Raw genomic sequence first — 20,611 nt, forward strand, 5'->3', positions numbered from 1 at the left:
TGGAACGGGTGAAGGACTGAGTCACCAGAAGGAGAAGATGGTTCCGGTTACTCCAACGGCGATGCTTTTCCTTCCAGGAGACGCAGGAACTCAAGCATCGAGTAATGGCAGTACAGTGTTCTCTGAGCGCGTGATAGTCAGCCAATCACTGTGGTCAAAAACGACATAAGTGATAGAAACATTTGTAATGAATCTGTTTTAATTAGTCACTGATGAGTGGGATTCTTCTAAGAGGAATCCACTGTTCTGAGACGATCAATGGGTATTTTAACAGGAACATGCATTCCTAAATTCCATTACAAATATTTGTAATGGCACGTATATTATGTGTGTGAATAGGACTGGTTGTCTGTGTATTCAATGACATGATCATTTCCTTTTGCTTATCTTGGGATCCTCTCCAAAGTGGAGTAAGTCACCCTCCCACAGACAGTGATCAGTACCTGGATTTGTCTGCCTGAAGTAAGGGCCTCGCAGGTCCTCTCTGTCCTCAGGGGCCTATGTGATTGATTGAGTGACTTGACTGAGAGGAGTCGGAAGATAGTGGGTGGGGGGGGGCAGAGAAATGTGAATATAATAGTACCCTTCCCCCTCCTCCCAGTACTGCCCCCCCCCCCCCCCCTGTTTCAGAGCCCCCAGCCTGTCCCACAAACCAGTGTAAACCAGAAGTGACATGTGACACCCGCACCCAAGTGATGCATTGACTGACAAGCGGGACCAGAATAGGTGACACTGATTTCTTTTAAATTTGTCAGACTGGCTTAAGTATATAAAAGTCATGAAGTATTTATGAAATGCATTATGAATTCATCTAGTGGGCTTGTGTTTTTCCTCTGTCTTTTTTGTTGCTCTTGGCCTATGCCTTTTTAACCAAAACGAGCCTAGAGAGGGAGAACTTTGACATCCCCAGTTTTCCCTGACACTCAGTGGGTTTTCCCCAGTTAGCTCAATGTGTTTACCCTGGGATGAAATCTGTAAATGGAAACTAAGTTTCCCCCTATCCAATTGCATTTCCCTTTCTCTGGCTTAAGCGCTTCTAAATGAGGAGCGTGCAAAAAGAAAAACAAACTGCTTTTGGTCTTTGCGACCGACAATTGTTTAGTTTCTCGGCTGGTTCTGAAGCCTGCAGAGGAATCTCGCTGTGTCCTTGATCAGAATTACACTGGAGTGTAGAGGATGAATTTAAGGATTTATTCATTTATCCCCGGCCTTTATCAGCGCATCAACTCACACCCACAGTTAGACTTTTGATGCATACTGATTTGTACTTTTTTGTGTGTACATCTTTAACAACCTATTGACATCAGATGGTAGGTAAAATTGGAATTGGACGTCTTTGTGCTGCATTCAAAATGTGATTTTTAAATCAGAAATCATGCTATTACTTTATTTTACAGTCCTGTTTCAGCGGGTGTTTACTTCATAAAAAGTTATTTTGTAATGTATACTTCCTGGTACAAATAATTCAAGAACCAGTCCCAAATGGTACAAAGTGGTGTTTGTTTATTGAATTCCATAGAAGCCAAAGTGTGATTATTAAGTGTAGTATTGGTTAGAGCCTGTAAGTAAGCATTTCACTGTAAGGTCTACACCTGTTGTATTCGGCGCACGTGACAAATAAACTTTGATTTGATCTAAGTTAATACTGGGTAAATAGTGGACTGTGAAATGAAGTATAGACTTATGGGTAAATCACTTCATGATGGCTTTCGGCTCTCAGGATGGTTTCATATGTGTAAGTACATTGTAATACATGTGGAATAGATTAAGTCAGTATATCCATAGGGAATTACTGCATTCTCCACCTGCCAACCACTATCTAATGCAGCAGTTACACAAAACATACCTGGGACAGGTATTGATATCGCTTGAGCTGTGTATCTGCTGAGTATGTTTTTAGCCCTTAGACTAGCCCTGGAGAACTTAACAGCACATACTCTAGGGGTGAGTATCTGACGTTGTTGTCGGGTTCCATGTGAGAGAGGTGTACAAGACCCTCGTCGGCCCTCCAATTGGCTGTTTCTCATAGTTTGGACAACTGCTCTGAATTCCAACACAGGACCTGTACTCTCCCATGGAGCCGGTAAGTGTCTAGGGAAGTTCACAAGGGAACATGTTGGATTGGCTCTGCTGGAAGGTACCTCCTCTGCATTAGGAACGAGGAGGTGTGGTGTATATGGCCAATATACCACGGCTGAAGGCTGTTCTTATGCGCAACACGGGGTGCACGGGGTACATGGCCATGTTATATTGGCCATGTAACACAAACCCTGAGGTGCCATATTGCTATTAGAAACTAATTACCAACATAATTAGAGCAGTAAAAATACATGTTTTGTCATACCTGTGGTATATGGTCTGATATACCACGGCTGTCAGCCAATCAGCGTTCAGGGCTCAAACCAGCCAGTTTCTAAATAGATATATAGCGTTAATGATGTGTCTAAGCCTCTATGCCTGATGCTCTGTTCTTATGGTAATGAGGGAGGCATTCAGTTCAGACAATGGTCACGTTACTCCTAAGAAAGGCGAGGGACAGGGGACGGTAGTCTTCTATGCATTTCCATAGACGGACGCAGTTGGACGGACACGCGCACACACATTTTGTCTACAACAATATATTATGGGTCCAAATCTCTTCCTTTGTGTCTAGCTTTCAACACTTTTAGATAACACTCTGAGAATAGACATCAAACAAAGATGAATCATAAATCGAGGTCAAAAGAGAACCCTCTCCAAAGCGGAGAAAGGGTTAAAAGTGAAGGTCTTCTTTAAAAAAAAAAAAAAGAGACATTTGCGCAAAAAAAGCAAGTTATTCTCAGTGGAGGGTTCAGTGAACCATATGTAGGTAGCCACAGGCTAATGGGCCGATTGGTCCCTAGCTCACCAGGTATCCCGCACCGTACGCCTCCCCCAACTACCTCCCCATACATGCACTACCTCATCACCCCTCCCGCGTCCCGAAATCCCTCCTCCACTTCCCTCTAATCTCACCTTTTTCTCTGGCGCTGACCTGGGGAGCCCCCCTTTATTCCCCACTGCACGCCAGAAGCCAGCGTTGTGATCCGAGTGGGCCCCGCTCTGGTTCCTCTCGCCCGGCTGCCTCCCCGACGGCTCTCCTCTATTGATTTCTGCACCGCTGTCTGTGTGTTTGCACCGCCGATGCCCGGGCCCCGGCTTTTCTCTCCCCTCATACAGCCCGGGATTCATGCACTGGGAGAAGGAGAGAGAATGGGGGGAAAATAAATAGAGAGAGAGAGAGGAAACCAGGCCTTTGATTTTTCATTAGAACTGCTTCCATATTTTAATATTGGGTTTAATCGGCCCTCATGCCTTAAAGAAATAACCATTTGAGACGATTCCCCCGGCCAGCAAAAAGTATATGGAAATTCTTCAATCAAAGCCCCTGGAATTCGCTCTATTGTTTAGAGTTCAGTTGCGATCCTTTCTCTCCTCTCTCGCTCGCCCACTTGCTTTGCGGGTACAGTCGTTAGGCTTATTGACGGATCTCAGCTCTACTTAACAATAGAAACGACTTTGACAGGGAAGTCTAGCACACGTATTACAGTCGTGGAGGAAGGACCCATCCCCAACATAACAATGTACCGTTAAAGAAAGGCTATCCCCTGAGATCACATTTGCACAGCACAATATGTAATGACCTATAACATGATGTAATACTATGTTCTATCAATATTGTATCGTTTTGCTGGGTTAAGTACAGATCATTTATATAATCAACGTTATTAAGTGTGATTTTGACCCATTTTTCTTTACATGTCGATTGTATTAGTATTTATGGACACACTATTATTTCTTGCTGAGATGACATGAAGGCCCTTTGAAATAGATTGAGTGTCCGTTGTCATATGGGACAATTCCTCCACCGCCAGCCCAGTTTAAATGTGTTATACTTCCACTATTGTCTTGTTTTCCTTGATCATTTGAGATTGTGTCTTTTTTCTATTGGAGCTCATTTGAGACTCCTTTAGTCTTTTATAGCTGTGAAACATAATGCCTTGTCTGTGTTCAAGCCACAAAAGCACCAACCTGTGCGTTAATGAGAGGCTCCATGCTGGTTTCTAAGGCTTGGCTTCCCCACTACTGTTGGAGTCATATTAGGAGGAGAACACACACACACACACACACATACACACACAGGCCAGTGAACACACAAACACGCGCCCATGCCCGTACAGACAAAGGAGATTTTTCACACACACACGTACAGACAAAGGAGATTTTTCACACACACACACCCACACAAGGCCCTTTATTCCACATAAACACTCACAAGTACACAGTCTCTGGTGATAGACAAGAGTAGTGGATTTGATGACACTAAAGAGCAGAAACAAAACGAAGGCACAGAAAACCCCTCCATCACAATTGTCGCCGCTTTCCTTTATCTGATGATGTATCTAACACAAAAAAGAAGCACTTAGTTAATTGAACAACCTCTGCCAATTTGTTTGTCTTAAAAGAGAGGAGGAGATGTGAAAACAACAGTTGTGTGTTTGTGTGCGAGAGCTGTTCTTTGTGCCAGTTGAAGTGTGTTAACCCCCTGCCAGGATGAGATGCATTATCGAAGCCGCTGTTGTGATACTTCTGCCTGCTTAAAGGGCTTCCTTTTAACGCCACGCCACCCTCCACCACCTCTGCCCCCACTGCTGGGGGAACTAGAACAGAACCACTGTCACCGGTCCACAACATCACCTGGGAGCATATCATAGGGACACAGTGACAGGAACTAGGAAGTGATGTCATGTTTTTGTGCACTTGTGTAGTGTTTTTGTCCAGTTTGTAGCCATGATTTATTCATGTTTTAATAGGATATTAATGACAGTACTGTAATAATAATTTAGGGTTATTATATATATTTTTGAGTAAATATACTTTTAAGACTGTAAAATGTTTTATTCCAAGCCACTTCCTCTTCAACAGGATGTGGAGCTGATTAGTAGCAAATGAAAGGTTAAATGCCAATTTGAAGCTGAGACGTCGAGTCGTGACAAAAGTGCCATTAAGTTAAAAAATATATATTTAAAAAATGGCCAGCCGCTCTCCTACTGGTGAGAAAGATGTAATGAAGCACGCTTTTGTAAATTAAATATCGTTAATTACTCTTCACGCCATGCCACCAGCCGTGTGCTCGGGGTGACAATAAAGAGGGGGAAAAGTGGAGGGAAAAGCATCTGCAGAGTAACTTCAGGGCCCCTCATTACACTCTTCCTCTGGGTATTTTTACGCCTTTTATATCCCATCTAATGAACTGTTTACATTTTTCAGCTTTCCAGGAACCACAATTATTTGCATGTCCCTGCGTTGCTTGTGGCAACAGGCATAGAGAGGGGAGGGCATTTGGGAGGCCCCAAAAAAACGTGTTTACAATAAAGATCAGTTAATTTGCTTTAAATTATTCTGATTTTAGTTTTAAAAGGAGAACTTTTGAAGACATTTTTAAAAGTGACTAATGTCCATTGGGTCTATAAAGCAAGGGTGTTTAAATGATTGTCTACTGCATGTTTTATGTAGGTTGTTGTTTGTGATTTTGTTTATTCAGAATGATTGTTTTCCCCTTTTTTACTTAAAAGTAATGATATATATTAGTAAATATCTAGACATTCATGCATGTACCTAAAGAGAACATGTTCATATTTTTTTCAGAATTTCATGAATATAATTTCCAGCTTATGTGTTGTTCTAGATTAGCATATCTTACAGTAATAGGAGTTATTATGCATATATAATTACGTTTTGATGGGCTGAAGAAACTCTTCTTCTCACGTCGACGTCAAGAGGTGAGACACGTGTGTTTCTGACAGAACACCAGTACATCCGTCTCACATTTGACGAGCCGTGTTGAGTTTAAAGGCAGACGGAACACTTTGCATAAAGTTCAGATGGATCTTTGTACTTATTTTTTATTTTTTTTGTGCTTCCGGCAATAGAAGCAAATTCTCACCCAAGATTAGAAAAAGTGACAAAAGAGAAACCTTTCAAAAGGATTCAAAAAAGATCTCATCTCTTCTTTTCTCTATGGCAATAAGGTATCTTATGGAAGTGCTCCTCCTCGCCTGTTTTCATGTTGCTTTAGACATTTTAATCTTCAACACGCATAAACTAGAATGAGAGACTTTCAATCAACATATTGTCTTAATCAACTTATTTTTTTCTTTCTTTTTATTTCAATACATATATTTAGACCATTTTGAGATTTTTTGGGGGAAATAACCCGAGTTATTACAGATTCTGATCTACCCTGATCAAATATAAAGATCTTCAATCCATTATTCTCACTAGTGGGACATAAGCCACATTATATAACACAATATTATCAAATGAAGAATATATCCTTTTCTTTTTATTATATATATATATTTTAATTTTGCAAAACACCCCAACCGGTAATCAAAGTCTATCAATGGGTGAGGCAGTCAATATTGCACAGCTGCTCTTGTTTTACATCAAATGAACAGGGAATAATCACTCTAAGGGTTATGGTTTGTTTTCCAGAGGGGGAATTCAAAACCACAAGTAAATGGGTAGGGAGCAGCAACAACCTCTGGTTCAGTAGTATTCTGAGTTCTTTTTATTTTCATGTTTCATTTGCGTTGCGTTCACCGCGGAAGCTGTTGATACTCTTGGCGGCAACAAACAGCTATTTAGAAATGCCCCCAAAACTGTGCGGGTTTGAAGAAGACATCAGTCTCTGCGTACTAAAATCAAGCCTTCTCCCAGGCATCTAGTCTCAATTACTAGCAACCCGTCATTCCCCTAAGTTACACTGCGGCTCTTTAAGATGATGCTCCTGTAAAATGACATGTGGGTGTTATCCCGGCAGAACACGACTCTACGACACGTACCGGTTGATGTTTTATTGTCTTTGTACTCACACTAACAACTGAAAAACCCACACCTTTGTCACAACCTGTAACCTGTCAATTCTTAAGAAAGGGTTAATTATACTTCCTGTTAAAAGTAGATGTAATCCTATCCAAAATCTCTTAATGATGTGTCTGATTTAGTTTGATCAATAATAGATTGTTCACGACACATGAAGTATACAATAGATACTGATGTGTTTTAACACGATGATGTAAATGATGAACGTTGTATGATTCGGATTGTTTAGGCATTCCATTGTGTTTGTGCGTATGCTATGTCGGCGCTGTGTTTTTGATTTGGTCACAGTAATATCCGCTCTTCCCCGCAGTCATTCCTTTGGCGGTTCGCGCAGGTCCCCGTGGCTCAGTTGATGCCTTTAGAGACTGTGTTTGTTTGGCTGCTTCTCTTTATCAAATGTATTTTATTTTCTCCTCGCTTGTCACCCTGGTCACTCAGATTCCCAGACAACTCGGTAATTACTCCTCAGGCTGTGGCCCTCACTGTCACAATAGCAAGACAAATCACTTTCCTGATGGTCTGTTGGTGGCTGTCCGCTCACTGGTCAAGTTTACTAGGAAGGAAAAAAACACAGGGGGTGTCACACATTTATATATTTTTCCGTACTTTTTTAAATTTATTTAGAATTTTTTTTATTTAACCTTTTTATTTAACAAGGCAAATCAATTATTTCAAGGAACGGTAAGAGATATTTCTTTGATAAAACATACTGTTGGACATGAACATTAGAAACATCATTGAACTTCTAAATACAAATTCTAAAAAAAATGGATGAAATAAATGTGAAAATTCTTGTACATGTGGTGAAAGCAGGAATCCCCAAAGATCTTATATGTACCAATATGTTATTTTCAGCTCAATATTTCCTAGTGTATTTGATTTTGCTCTCCTCCCACGGCCCACATAGAACTCCTGTCAGGGCGTTCTGAGAACAGTCTCTCTTTCCGCTGGTGTGCATTTAGTTTGGAGGGCATTTGAAGAGAGTGCGTTTTTCTTTTAGTGTCTGTAAACAAGCGCTTCACAGCGCCTGGTCCTTCAGCGTCAGAGGTGGCACACACTGAAGAGTGCGTGTGGAAATGTGCGTGTCGGGAATGTTTGTCTTTTTTGGACATGGCGTTCCTCCCCCACCCCGTCTGAAGGGGTGCAAGGGGAGAGCGAGAGAGAGCTCAAATCTGATGGAACGCCGATGGGTGATGAATTATTCCCTGTCTAAGTCCCAGGATCTGCCTTATCACAGAGCCTGCCACTGCACTGTGCTGACAGCAGTGGCAGCCCCCAGAAAAGATTTAGCGTTGACAAGTGATACTTTCCTTATACATCTCCCTGCCCCAGTGCCGTAGTTGGTTTTATTCTTCAGATTGTGTTGATTTAAGTGTGGAAAGGGGGGCATCTCTACAATTTCAGTGGTACAAGATCACCTCCACACACACACACACACACACACACACACACACACACACACACACACACACACACACACACACAGCAGGTGCATGTGCTTTTTTGACATTCTGGTCCATTAGGGGGCTCTCGTGCTTAAGAAATAGCTGTTATGTTTTTCCAAGACAACTCCACTAAGGCTTGTTTTCTCTCCTCTGTTTTCTCTTTCTCCCTTCTGTCTTCCTCCTCCCCTTGCAGAAAAGGTCACGTATCGCCTACAGTGATGAGGTGCGGAACGAGCTCCTGGGGGAAGACGCTGGCTCCTCTGAGAGTCAGGTAAGGTGCTAATCAGGCCCCGCCAGTCCCTAGTATGGGTGGCTGGTCCCCGGGTGAGGAAGGGTCAGTGCCTCACGGGGCCTCTCCCAGGGCCACCAGGGCCACTGCAGCATTGGCAACAAGTCATGTGGAAGGAACACTGTTTAATGCAAAGCTGCCCAGGGTCTGAATGGGCTCCAGTGCCATATTGTGCCCCCCCCCCACATACACACACACACACACACACACACACACACACACACACACAGCTGTTCTCCAGCCGTCTGTGTACTTATCCTCTAAATCCTCCGCACACACACACTCACCTTTAAACACAATTGTGGTAACCACACAACACGGACAATCAGAATAAATAGGATTCCTAGGTTCAGTGTTTGTTTATAAGCATTAGTGTCAAAACGTCACTGAAATGTTTGCTATTTTACTGGCTACTTGTCGCTATACAACCTTTGTTCAGTAATATTGAAAATATCATTTAATGTTTGATGAAAGATCGTAATTCTATAGTTGAAAATATAATTAAATTCATGAAAAGACGTATGTTGAATTTTGTAATGAACATTGAAATGTTATTGATGTTTTATCACAACTATGATTAAGTTTGGTTTATAAACAACAGATAAAAAGCTAATTAGCCATATTTCTTCCATTGTCCCAAAATGCTAAGACAATGCAGTGAACATGGGAAATGAACAATCCCTTCAAAAACTGTTTTGATTCATTCATTTTGAATACGAGAAAGGAGAAAACAAGCATCTGAAATAGTGATCTTAATTGCCCAAAATATGCCACATGTTCTTTAAACTTGTGTTGTTTGGAATTATGTCTGAAGTGCTGCATCAAAAAAGCAGGCCATCAACAGCTACACAAACCGTCTTTTTAACACTCGAGACGCGCTGCCTAACGCTTACCTGCACAGCTGCAACTCACAACACTGACCAGCGTATTTTTGACATTCTATATTATCTTGTCAACTTTGCAATAGTTGCTGTGTGTCTCAGTCATACACATAAACAGAGGGAGAAATACATACTCTTGCACATTTAGTCCCTCAGTACTTTGTAAGTACAGTTAGATGATCTGAGCAGAACTAAATAAAGTACAGGTTTTTATTGCTTCCTTATAACCATTTTAGTGATGACCCGTGAACTGCACATTTTACAAACATTCCGTATGTATCGCCATCCGATATTATACATTCATATGCATATTCCCTGCAAATTAGTGAGATGCGTAAAGTAACTCTGACATTTTATACAGAAGTTGGAAGTGGATTTGCTGCCAGAACTGTCACATTCAAGACAGTGATGCTTCCTATCAAAATCTTTTCAAAGGCAAAAGGGGAAAAAAATACGACCCACATTTCAAATATATATATTTCCCTTTCATTAAATACAATTGATGATGAACCCCATTATTTAAATAATTATTCATAAACCTAAGAATATTTATCATAGGAAAATAATTTGTTTAAAGAATGGAAACGCGCAGACCGATGAGTTAATCTAGAAGTACAATTTAAGATGCATGCATTTTAAGATGTTTTCAGTCTTATGCTGCTCTGTTTAACAATTATATTATTATTATTATTATTTTAAATATACATTTTTAAGGTAATTGAATTTGTCCAGCATTCAAGCACTTGAAAAATTCAGAGTTTTTGTAGAGGCTGACATGTCAAGAGAACTTAAGGTCTACAGAATGTTTGTTGTAGTTTTAATTCTAATACACTTGTCTGTTTTCTCATTCACCTTCCATTTTTCTCAAGTGATTCAATATCCCCAACACAAGGACGACTGGAAAGCAAGGGGAGACAAATTGTCCTTGAACCAGAGAAAAAAGTCCACATCTAGTTAAACATTATACATGTATATAAGCAAATGAAAATTTAATAGAAACTACAAGTTATTCCAAAATAAATGGCAGGTTGGCATTTTATTATCATTAATCTTGACCTGGAGGCAGCTCTGCATAGTGGTCACTAGCTAGCACAGCCACAAAGTCATAATATCTTTATTTTAAACCTAACCCTTAACCCTAACATTTTTACGTGTGATATTTATTTTGATCTTGACAAACTCCTCTGTCCCGGCCAATGACAAGCATCCCCATAACATGATGCTGCCGCCACACTACTTGAAAATAGAAGTTTCTCTCTGTGTTGTTCTGTGTTGGGTTTGACCCAAACCTGCAGTTTTTCATTTAGGCCAAAAAGGTACTTTATTTGCTGTATTATAGGGTTTTATTTTTCTGTGGGACAGTTATGCAAAAGATACACCAGAATGGCTTTCTAAGAGGTGCTGGGTGTTCCTGAGTGGTCTAGTCTCAGACCTGACTTAAATCTGCTTAAGAAAAATCTGAGACAAGGTTTAAATATTGCTCTCCGTCAATGATCTTCAACCAAAATGTACTGAGCCTGAGCAATTTTGAAAAAATATGGATGTTGCCCTAAGAGTTGTGCAAATAATCTTAATGAAAAGGTTACAAAAGGATGACTGCCAAAGGTGCTTCCACCAAGTATGAATTCAGGGGGGTAATATTTCAGTTTTTTTTAATGTTTTGTTATTTATAGAAAACATTTCGAATTTTCTTTCACTTTGGAAATATGGAGTAGGTTGCGTAGATTTAAATTTTAAGGCAGCAAAATGTGAAAAGTTGAAGGCTGTGTAAACTTTCTATAGGCACTGTGTGTGTATATATATATATATATATATATATGCCTTCAGTAGTTGCTTCAGAACCTTAAATGCTCAAAGCATAATATTTGTACTTTATAAGTTGAGTCTATAAGAATTTTAATGTTTGTACATTGTAAAACAAAATAATTTTTCTCACACTCACACACCCACATAGTTTTTAAAATGAAAATATTTATCTCATTTCTATTTTAAAAACTTGTGGAGATAACACACGACTTGGTCTTGCTGTGAGTGGAGTGCTCGGAACTTCAGTTTATTTTTTTTATTGAACGAGGCGGGAGCGAAAGAGAGGATGGGGAAAAGATGGGGGAGCTGGGGCAAGTCGGTCAATTTAATTCCTGACGATCTGAAAGAGGTCAGGATCATTTCATATAGCCCTGGCTGAGCAGATCATTACCAGTCGCAAATCTGTTCGTTACATGGCAAGGTTTTCTAGCTAAGTACATAGGGAGCTGTCATAAGTTCTAAAAATGACGTGTTGGCCCTGCGATAATGGCTAAAGGACGATTTAATAGAGTTGGGCATTTATTCGTTATCTGTACGCGGGCAGAGACCAAAATGGCGTTATCACTCTTTTTTTTTAAATAACGTGGTAGTCTACCGTTGCACAGCCCCCCCCCCCCATTCTTTCTCACTCGGCATGCAATTCACACACTCAGAGACGCACACACGGTCTACCACACACATAGTAGCTAGCGCACACACATTTTTCGCACATGAACACTCTACGGAATAGTTTCGATTTCAGTCACAGCAGAAGGCTTGGCCACAAGAGATTGTGCTGGTTTGAGCCGGCATAGACCAGATTTTACAGGCTACAAAGGAAGCAGATTACCACTTGTATCAAATTCCGTATTGAATGAAAAAAATCTTTGTTTGAAAAATCTGCTGATTATCATAACAGAAAAATTGCAGCAGTGTAATTTTGAATACTGGCTGGCATTAAAAAGAAATGAGGAAAGGCATTCACGGAGGCGTAATTATAACATTTACAATATTGTGTTTACCACTTTCTCTGGAGCAAAGCTAGCGTTGTGGGTTACGTTTTAAAAGAATGGATGCCAAAGAAAAATACATCTATATGGAGAAAAAAAGAGAACATCAAGCAAAAAAACCTCGTATAGTTTCAGCAAATGCTCCATGAGGACTTTCAATCGGCCAAGCAGCACAAATAAGATAGAACAACTTTTGTTTGGTCCTCATTGAATTGGACGGCAGGGCTGCGGCGTGTGATCGGCGGCTCCGGCTGGCCTGTTCAAACCCTAAATAGCCACATGTGTAGTTTTAAACTTTGGCCCCCTCAATAAGGCATTCAACGCAGGCGGTTGTGACCTTCGAAATAATGGACAGTTTCCAGGCTGCAAAGTGGCCCTTTTTCTCACCGAGAGAAAGAGGGAAGAAAATCCTATTTCTTTGCAATGTTAAAAAAACTACAAAAAAAAAACGTTTGTTAGCCTGTCTGTTGCTGTCCGGGTTCCCCAAGGCCAGATGCTCCCTAAAATGCAACTCTCAGCACACACACAAATAAATCTTTTTTACTTTTAGGTATATTTTATTTAACTCCTTTTATTTCATTCTGGCACATTGAGGGATTCTTTATCGCTTGATAGTGGTGCTGTTCCACATGATTTCTCAGACCTTTTTTGAAATGTTCTTCAGATTTGCCCTTCCATGGTATTTAACATTTTTAAACTCAGAATTACGGTATTTTATGAATATATATATATATATATATATAAATTACGTATTTGTAATTGGAAATCTTTTTTATAATTAAATCGGGAAAGCTTACTGAAAGTATATACGTTTCTAAACATCAATCAGACATGTTAACATTTTTACCACCCTAATTCGAAGCATAATATTTATTTTGTATATTTAAATAAATTCACTATTTTTAAGGTTAGTTGTCTACAAATAACCATATTATAGAATATATTTTTTTTTACTGAACAGTGACAATAATATTGATGGTACCTCTCCAGATACGGCAGTTTTATTTTCTCACTCTCTCAAATGCTAATAGTCGTCCGTCAGAGTATAACGTTACATTAACGTTACACTGATGTAATTGTTCTTAAATTTCTCATCAGTGTTTGCCGACTGGGTGGCTGCTTCCTTGTTAACTCTTTGGTGTGAGTGCCTTTCAGAGGAGCCTAGCCTGTTATTCCTGACGACTGTGGCCACAACAACCAATAGTTTAACATCAATCCTACCACCAAGGCTTTTTCTTTCTTCTCAACAGTCAAGTTCATCATTTCTGATCCAAGTCCTCCTACCTCTTTTGTGATATCATAGCAAATTATTTCAAACTAGCAACATTCAAAATGACCACCACATACAAAGTGAGATGAGAGGAAAGTCATGTATCCCTGAGCCTCCCTTCAGATCTGCTAACCTTTAATCTCACCCAAGAAATTGAGATTAAAAAAATCACCTGCAACGGCTAACAAATGAAGAAACTTGTCCTTCCCCTCCTCTACTAAATCATGTTGCGTTCACATCATAAGCCCCCTCTCCATGACGTTCCCCGACATGAAGAGCAGGTCGTGGAAAGCGTCCTTTTTAGTTGTGATAAAACTCTAATGAATTGTTGCTGTCCTCCAATGTCTCTCTCTCTCTTACATATAGAAAGTAACAACAGTAGCTTATGGGAATATCTTCTATTTACCTATTTCTATTTGACATTCTCTTTCATCAAAAATGAATAACTAATGCTAAGATAGATTTTTCATGACCCCGGTAACGGTTGTGCTGATAATAAGCTCCACCGTTATGTATGTACAGTATATGTATAACACAGGCGTCCTCACACGGGTATCCATACATAATCCTCACAGCAGGCGTCTGTATTGAGGTACATGAAATATTGACATTATGTCACCATTGATGGACACATTGCCAGCAATGGAATGGTTCTACATTTCTACAATAAAAAAAGGCATATCTCAATATTTTTTTTTGTTATTTCCCTGGGATCCTGCATAGACATATATAGATATATAGATATATATTCCCTCATTTCAACTTCTATGCACACTGTACTCAAACTGTGTTTTCCTACTGTACAGGGATCTAGAATGTTTTTGCCATAAGTCTTGTGATGCGACTTCCTCGATGATGCTAGTTTAGACGGTGCGAGTCGAGCAATCCATTCCCTCTCGTTGTCTCATGTGACAGCGAGAGAACTTGATCTTTGTTTGTTCCAAAAAGTCTGCGTGAGTCTCGTGTTTAGCTTCGTTTAATGTGCTTGTCTGTGATTTCTAAACGCTAAACATGCAAACCGATAAATCGTCAAGGTTAATTCTTTACCCAGCCGCATGATCTGCTTCCTGCCATGTCTTTCCTTTTTATCTTTCCCTCCCTCCCTTTATTTCTCTCTCTCTCTCTCTCTCTCTGCTTTCACGTGGCAGTTGATCAAGTTACGTGAAGAGGTAAGTTCCTCTATGGCTATCCTGTTTTTTTTGTTGATTCCTTTCCACCTGAATATCTTTATGCCCTCATCGCTGCGGCCTAAAGGCCAAGGCTATTTCTGAGGTTCTTATGAGCCTCTATGGGGATAAATTCAATGAAATATATTTTCTGTACAAACCTGAAAAGGTATTATTTCTGATAGTACACTCTTTACAAAACACAAATGGATAAAAAGGCAGGGATAAAGGACAGTGCTGAAGGTTTAAACCCCAGAAAGCCCGTCCACTATTTCACCAGATAACTATCAACATCTTTATGCTCACCAATCATGGCTGCTCAATATCATGCGGAATTAGTGGATTCTGCATTTTCCCTTGTATTGCACTTTTACTGTAAGCCTTGTGTAGTCAGGATGTAGTAGTAATGCTATAGTTGTTGTAGTTTTGTATTTGTTGTCGTAAAAAAAGATGGAGTGATCGGTTATCAGTATAATTCTGATATTAAGTACGTACCTTTTTTATACAGGGAATATTTCAACGTAATCGATGAATACATTCTGGATTGGTTCTCTCTTCAATTTCTATCACTTGATCAAAGGAAAGCGACGTTCATATACTGTAGCAATATTTCATCTAACGACACTTCGAAATGTCTTTGAAGGCTGAAAATAATCTTGGCTCAGGTTTCTTTTCTCCAGCTTTTGTGTTTCTATTGGCTTGTACAGTACATGTCTTTGTTGCGTTTGTGATATGGCTTTGTGTCAAATGTTGCCTGAGGAATCTTTATGTAATGTCGTCATAGGGGGGATCTCCTATCTGCTATCCTCGCACAGCAATCTAGCACCATCAGCCCGCCGCTATCTTGGTGCGACCCCCCCCCCCCCACCGTTTCACCGCCGCCATGCTACACTTTTCCCCATAGAATACTGTTGAATAGGAACAATGCTTGGTTTTTATATTCCGAGACCGACAGGAGAGAGAGGCTTGGATTGTCTCTTCTGGTCTGAACACATGTAAACGCGGGCTGGGAGGGAGCATGGCTGGTGGCCATGGGCTGGCTGAGAGCTGGTGGAAAAACCACGTGCTGACATGAGATGTAATGTAACCTGATTTGGACTTCAATTGTGGCCTGGATTCAAACAGACAGCAAATGGTGGCAGTTCCTTCTGGTCTTGGTTTATTAGCGATATTGCTCTGCATGAACCTGCTGGAGTAAAATCCTCATCACTCCTCATTCCGTTAACTGACCAGGTTCCCCTCCTTCAATCGCAGTTCAGAATGAGTAACAGGACACAATTGTCAACAGGAATATCTGTTGATATATCCAATGTAACTTTGGAGGCACTAAGTTATTTAGAGGCACTTTAGACAAACACAAATATACATTTAAAGATGAATCGGCCATGCTTGAGCAAATCTGTTTGGAGCATCTCTTTAGGCAACGTGAGACTCACTTTTCATCTCTGTGTGTGGATGTGCGCTTGTGTTTTGTAAGGTCGTCTGTGAATGTGTATATGCAGGGTTCTTAGCGTTAGTGAATGTTTTTGTTGTGTTTCCTGGAGCTGAGCGATACTATTCCTATGGAAGCCACCCTCCATTCATAATTTAGAATGCTGTTCTCTCCAGACTTCTCATTGTCCTCTTTCCTCCACCTTGCCACACTGCATGCCTCGGGTCAGGTGAAACCTTTCGTTGCCTCGCCTGTCTTCCCCTGCGGAAGGCACCACTATTTAATTGGGTTTGATTCCCGCCCTCTTCACCATATCAAAAATTCTTATCTGCTCCCTTTTCTTCTCATTCTTCCTGCATTTGAATCAAAGGCTGGCACAGCTTATTCACACTTAAGCCCCCCTTTTTAAAAACGCTACTTTTTCCTCAGCTGGAAAACATGTTTAAATATTTAGCACCCATATTCACAGCTGTTTGACACTTCTAATTCCTCATCTTACAAGTCCCAAACAAAACCGCGGAGACGATCACACAGTCCGTCTGAATCACAGCTGTCATCATTATTCACTTTGACCCCCCCCCCCCCCTTATTGAAGTAATAAGGAAGCATCAGAACTTTTGAAAATGGTGATGGTAACCGTCGTTGTTTGATATTGAAAAAAGGCAGCAGAAAAAGGGAAGGAAGAGAAGATTTTTGCGCTGCAGATGCATTGTTCTGCTGCTGCCTAAGAACCCCCCCCCCCCCACAATAAAATATCTAATTTGTGTAGTTCCAAACAAGGTCTTCGTTGCAAATGTAGGTGTCAGATAAAAAGGCATACGTGGAAATGGGGAAGGGGTGCGCACCAATGCACTCGTGGACGCACAATATTTATTGTTTTTAAATTGTTTAGCGGTATGCGAAGAACAACATTCATTTAGATAACAGGCCATTATAATTTTCTCTAGGTGTATGGCAGGTATTATTATAGGTGTGTTTGTGTGTTTATTCTCATGATATTTTGGTGACTCGGCTCCTCTGTCATAGCCACAGGGGTCAAGGCTTGATATATGCCATTTAGCAGATGCTTTTATCCAACGCCACTTCTAGTCGTGTGTGTGTGTGTGTGTGTGTGTGACCTCCGTGCTCTACACAGTCACACAATTGTAGCTCACCGGGAGTGGCCAGCAACTTCCTGTTATTTAAATGGTTAGCGGGAAAGATGCTCACACTGACTGGGTGGCTTAGGGGAATGCACCATTGGTTTCTAAAGGGTGTAGTTCTGCATGGAGGCTGGAGAGAGGGAGGGAGGGAGGGAGGCTGGAGAGAGAGAGAGAGAGAGAGGGAGGGAGGGAGGGAGGCTGGAGGGAGGGAGGCTGGAGAGAGGGAGGGAGGGAGGCTGGAGAGAGGGAGGGAGGGAGGGAGGCTGGAGAGAGGGAGGGAGGCTGGAGAGAAGGAGGCTAAAGAGGGAGAGAGGGAGGCTAAAGAGGGAGAGAGGGAGACTGGAGAGAGGGAGGCTGGAGAGGGAGGGAGGGAGGCTGGCTGGCTGGCTGGAGAGGGAGAGAGGGAGCGAGGCTGGCTGGAGAGGGAGCGAGGCTGGCTGGAGAGGGAGGGAGGCTGGCTGGAGAGGGAGGGATGGAGGGAGTCTGGCTGGCTGGCTGGCTGGAGAGGGAGGGAGGATGGCTGGGGAGAGAGGGAGGCTGGCTGGCTGGAGAGGGAGGGAGAGAGGGTGGGTGGCTGGAGAGGGAGGGAGGGAGAGAGGCTGGTTGGCTGGCTGGAGAGGGAGGGAGGCTGGCTGGCTGGAGAGGGAGGGAGGGAGGCTGGCTGGCTGGAGAGGGAGGGAGGTTGGCTGGCTGGAGAGGGAGGGAGGCTGGCTGGCTAGCTGGAGAGGGAGGGAGGGAGGCTGGCTGGCTGGCTAGAGAGAGAGGGAGAGAGGCTGGCTGGAGAGGGAGGGATGGAGGGAGTCTGGCTGGCTGGCTGGCTGGAGAGGGAGGGAGGATGGCTGGAGAGGGAGGGAGGGAGGCTGGCTGGCTGGCTGGCTGGCTGGCTGGCTGGCTGGAGAGGGAGGGAGGCTGGCTGGAGAGAGAGGGAGGCTGGCTGGCTGGAGAGGGAGGGAGAGAGGGTGGGTGGCTGGAGAGGGAGGGAGGGAGAGAGGCTGGTTGGCTGGCTGGAGAGGGAGGCTGGCTGGCTGGAGAGGGAGGGAGGTTGGCTGGCTGGAGAGGGAGGGAGGCTGGCTGGCTAGCTGGAGAGGGAGGGAGGGAGGCTGGCTGGCTGGCTAGAGAGAGAGGGAGAGAGGCTGGCTAGAGAGAGAGAGAGAGGGAGGGAGGCTTGCTGGCTGGCTGGAGAGGGAGGGAGGGAGGGAGGCTGGCTGGCTGGCTAGAAAGGGAGGGAGGCTGGCTGGAGAGGGAGGGAGGGAGGGAGGCTGGCTGGAGGGAGGGAGGGAGGGTGGCTGGCTGGCTGGCTGGCTGGAGAGGGAGAGAGGGAGCGAGGCTGGCTGGAGAAGGAGTGAGGCTGGCTGGAGAGGGAGGGATGGAGGGAGTCTGGCTGGCTGGCTGGCTGGCTGGAGAGGGAGGGAGGATGGCTGGAGAGGGAGGGAGGCTGGCTGGCTGGCTGGAGAGGGAGGGAGGGAGGGTGGCTGGCTGGAGAGGGAGGGAGAGAGGGTGGGAGGCTGGCTGGAGAGGGAGGGAGGGAGGGAGGGAGAGAGGCAGGCTGGCTGGCTGGCTGGAGAGGGAGGGAGGGAGGGAGGCTGGCTGGAGAGAGAGAGAGAGAGGGAGGGAGGCTGGCTGGCTGGCTGGCTGGCTGGCTGGCTGGCTGGAGAGAGAGGGAGAGAGACTGGCTGGAGAGGGAGGCTTGCTGGCTGGCTGGAGAGGGAGGGAGGGAGGGAGGCTGGCTGGCTGGCTAGAAAGGGAGGGAGGGAGGGAGGCTGGCTGGCTGGCTGGCTGGAGAGGGAGGGAGGCTGGCTGGAGAGGGAGGGAGGCTGGCTGGAGAGGGAGGGAGGCTGGCTAGAGAGGGAGGGAGGGAGGGTGGCTGGCTGGCGAGGGAGGGAGGGAGGGAGGGAGGCAGGCTGGGGAGGGAGGCTGGCTGGAGAGGGAGGGGGGAGGGAGGCTGGCTGGGGAGGGGGGAGGGAGGCTGGCTGGAGAGGGAGGGGTGAAGGCTGGCTAGGGAGGGAGGCTGGCTGGAGAGGGAGGGAGGGAGGCTGGCTGGAGAGAGGGAGGGAGGGAGGGAGGCTGGCTGGAGAGCGGCTAGAAAGAGGGAGAGAGGGAGGCAGGGAGGGAGGGAGGCTGGCTGGAGAGAGAGAGGGAGGCTGGCTGGAGAGGGAGGGAGGGGGGCTGGCTGGCTGGCTGGAGAGAGGGAGGCTGGCTAGAGGGAGGGAGGGTGGCTGGAGAGAGGGAGGGAGGGTGGCTGGAGAGAGAGGGAGAGAGGCTGGCTGGCTGGCTGGGGAGGGAGGGAGGCTGGCTGACTAGCTGGCTGGAGAGGGAGAGGGAGGGAGGCTGGCAAGAGAGGGATGGAGGGAGGCTGGAGGGAGGGAGGCTGGCTGGAGAGGGAGGGGGGAGGGAGGCTGGCTGGGGAGGGGGGAGGGAGGCTGGCTGGAGAGGGAGGGGTGAAGGCTGGCTAGGGAGGGAGGCTGGCTGGAGAGGGAGGGAGGGAGGCTGGCTGGAGAGAGGGAGGGAGGGAGGGAGGCTGGCTGGAGAGCGGCTAGAAAGAGGGAGAGAGGGAGGCAGGGAGGGAGGGAGGCTGGCTGGAGAGAGAGAGGGAGGCTGGCTGGAGAGGGAGGGAGGGGGGCTGGCTGGCTGGCTGGAGAGAGGGAGGCTGGCTAGAGGGAGGGAGGGTGGCTGGAGAGAGGGAGGGAGGGTGGCTGGAGAGAGAGGGAGAGAGGCTGGCTGGCTGGCTGGGGAGGGAGGGAGGCTGGCTGACTAGCTGGCTGGAGAGGGAGAGGGAGGGAGGCTGGCAAGAGAGGGATGGAGGGAGGCTGGAGAGAGGGAGGGAGGCTGGAGAGAGAGAGAGAGAGAGAGGGAGGGAGGCTGGAGAGAGAGAGAGGGAGGGAGGCTGGAGAGAGAGAGAGGGAGGGAGGCTGGAGAGAGAGAGAGGGAGGGAGGCTGGAGAGAGAGAGAGAGAGGGAGGGAGGCTGGAGAGAGAGAGAGAGGGAGGGAGGGAGGCTGGAGAGAGAGGGAGGGAGGGAGGCTGGAGAGAGAGAGGGAGGGAGGCTGGAGAGAGAGAGAGGGAGGGAGGCTGGAGAGGGAGGGAGGCTGGCTGGCTGGCTGGCTGGAGAGGGAAGGGAGGCTGGCTGGGGAGGGTGGAGGGAGGCTGGCTGGAGAGGGAGGCTGGCTGGAGAGGGAGGGAGGCTGGCTGGAGAGGGGGGGGGGGAGAGGGAGGCTAGCTGTGGGGGGAGGGAGGCTGGCTGGCTGGAGAGGGAGGTGGGAGGGAGGCTGGCTGGAGAGGGAGGGGTG

The 20,611-nt window shown here is 44.9% G+C and overlaps 1 protein-coding gene across 4 annotated transcripts in view; it reads left to right on the forward strand.

Annotated features, from left to right (window-relative positions):
- Positions 1–20,611, forward strand: part of LOC115158049 (vesicle transport through interaction with t-SNAREs homolog 1A) — a 183,908-nt gene that overhangs the window by 15,073 nt on the left and 148,224 nt on the right. For 2 of the 4 annotated variants that reach the window (XM_029706534.1, XM_029706553.1), the window contains exons 4-5: positions 8,545–8,622; positions 14,735–14,755. In XM_029706534.1, the coding sequence (XP_029562394.1) occupies positions 8,545–8,622; positions 14,735–14,755 (99 nt within the window). The remainder of the gene's footprint in view (positions 1–8,544; positions 8,623–14,734; positions 14,756–20,611) is intronic. The other 2 variants (XM_029706543.1, XM_029706561.1) reach the window with 1 other exon arrangement.

Source organism: Salmo trutta, chromosome 2 (assembly GCF_901001165.1).
Source record: "Salmo trutta chromosome 2, fSalTru1.1, whole genome shotgun sequence".
Lineage (NCBI taxonomy): Eukaryota > Metazoa > Chordata > Actinopteri > Salmoniformes > Salmonidae > Salmo > Salmo trutta.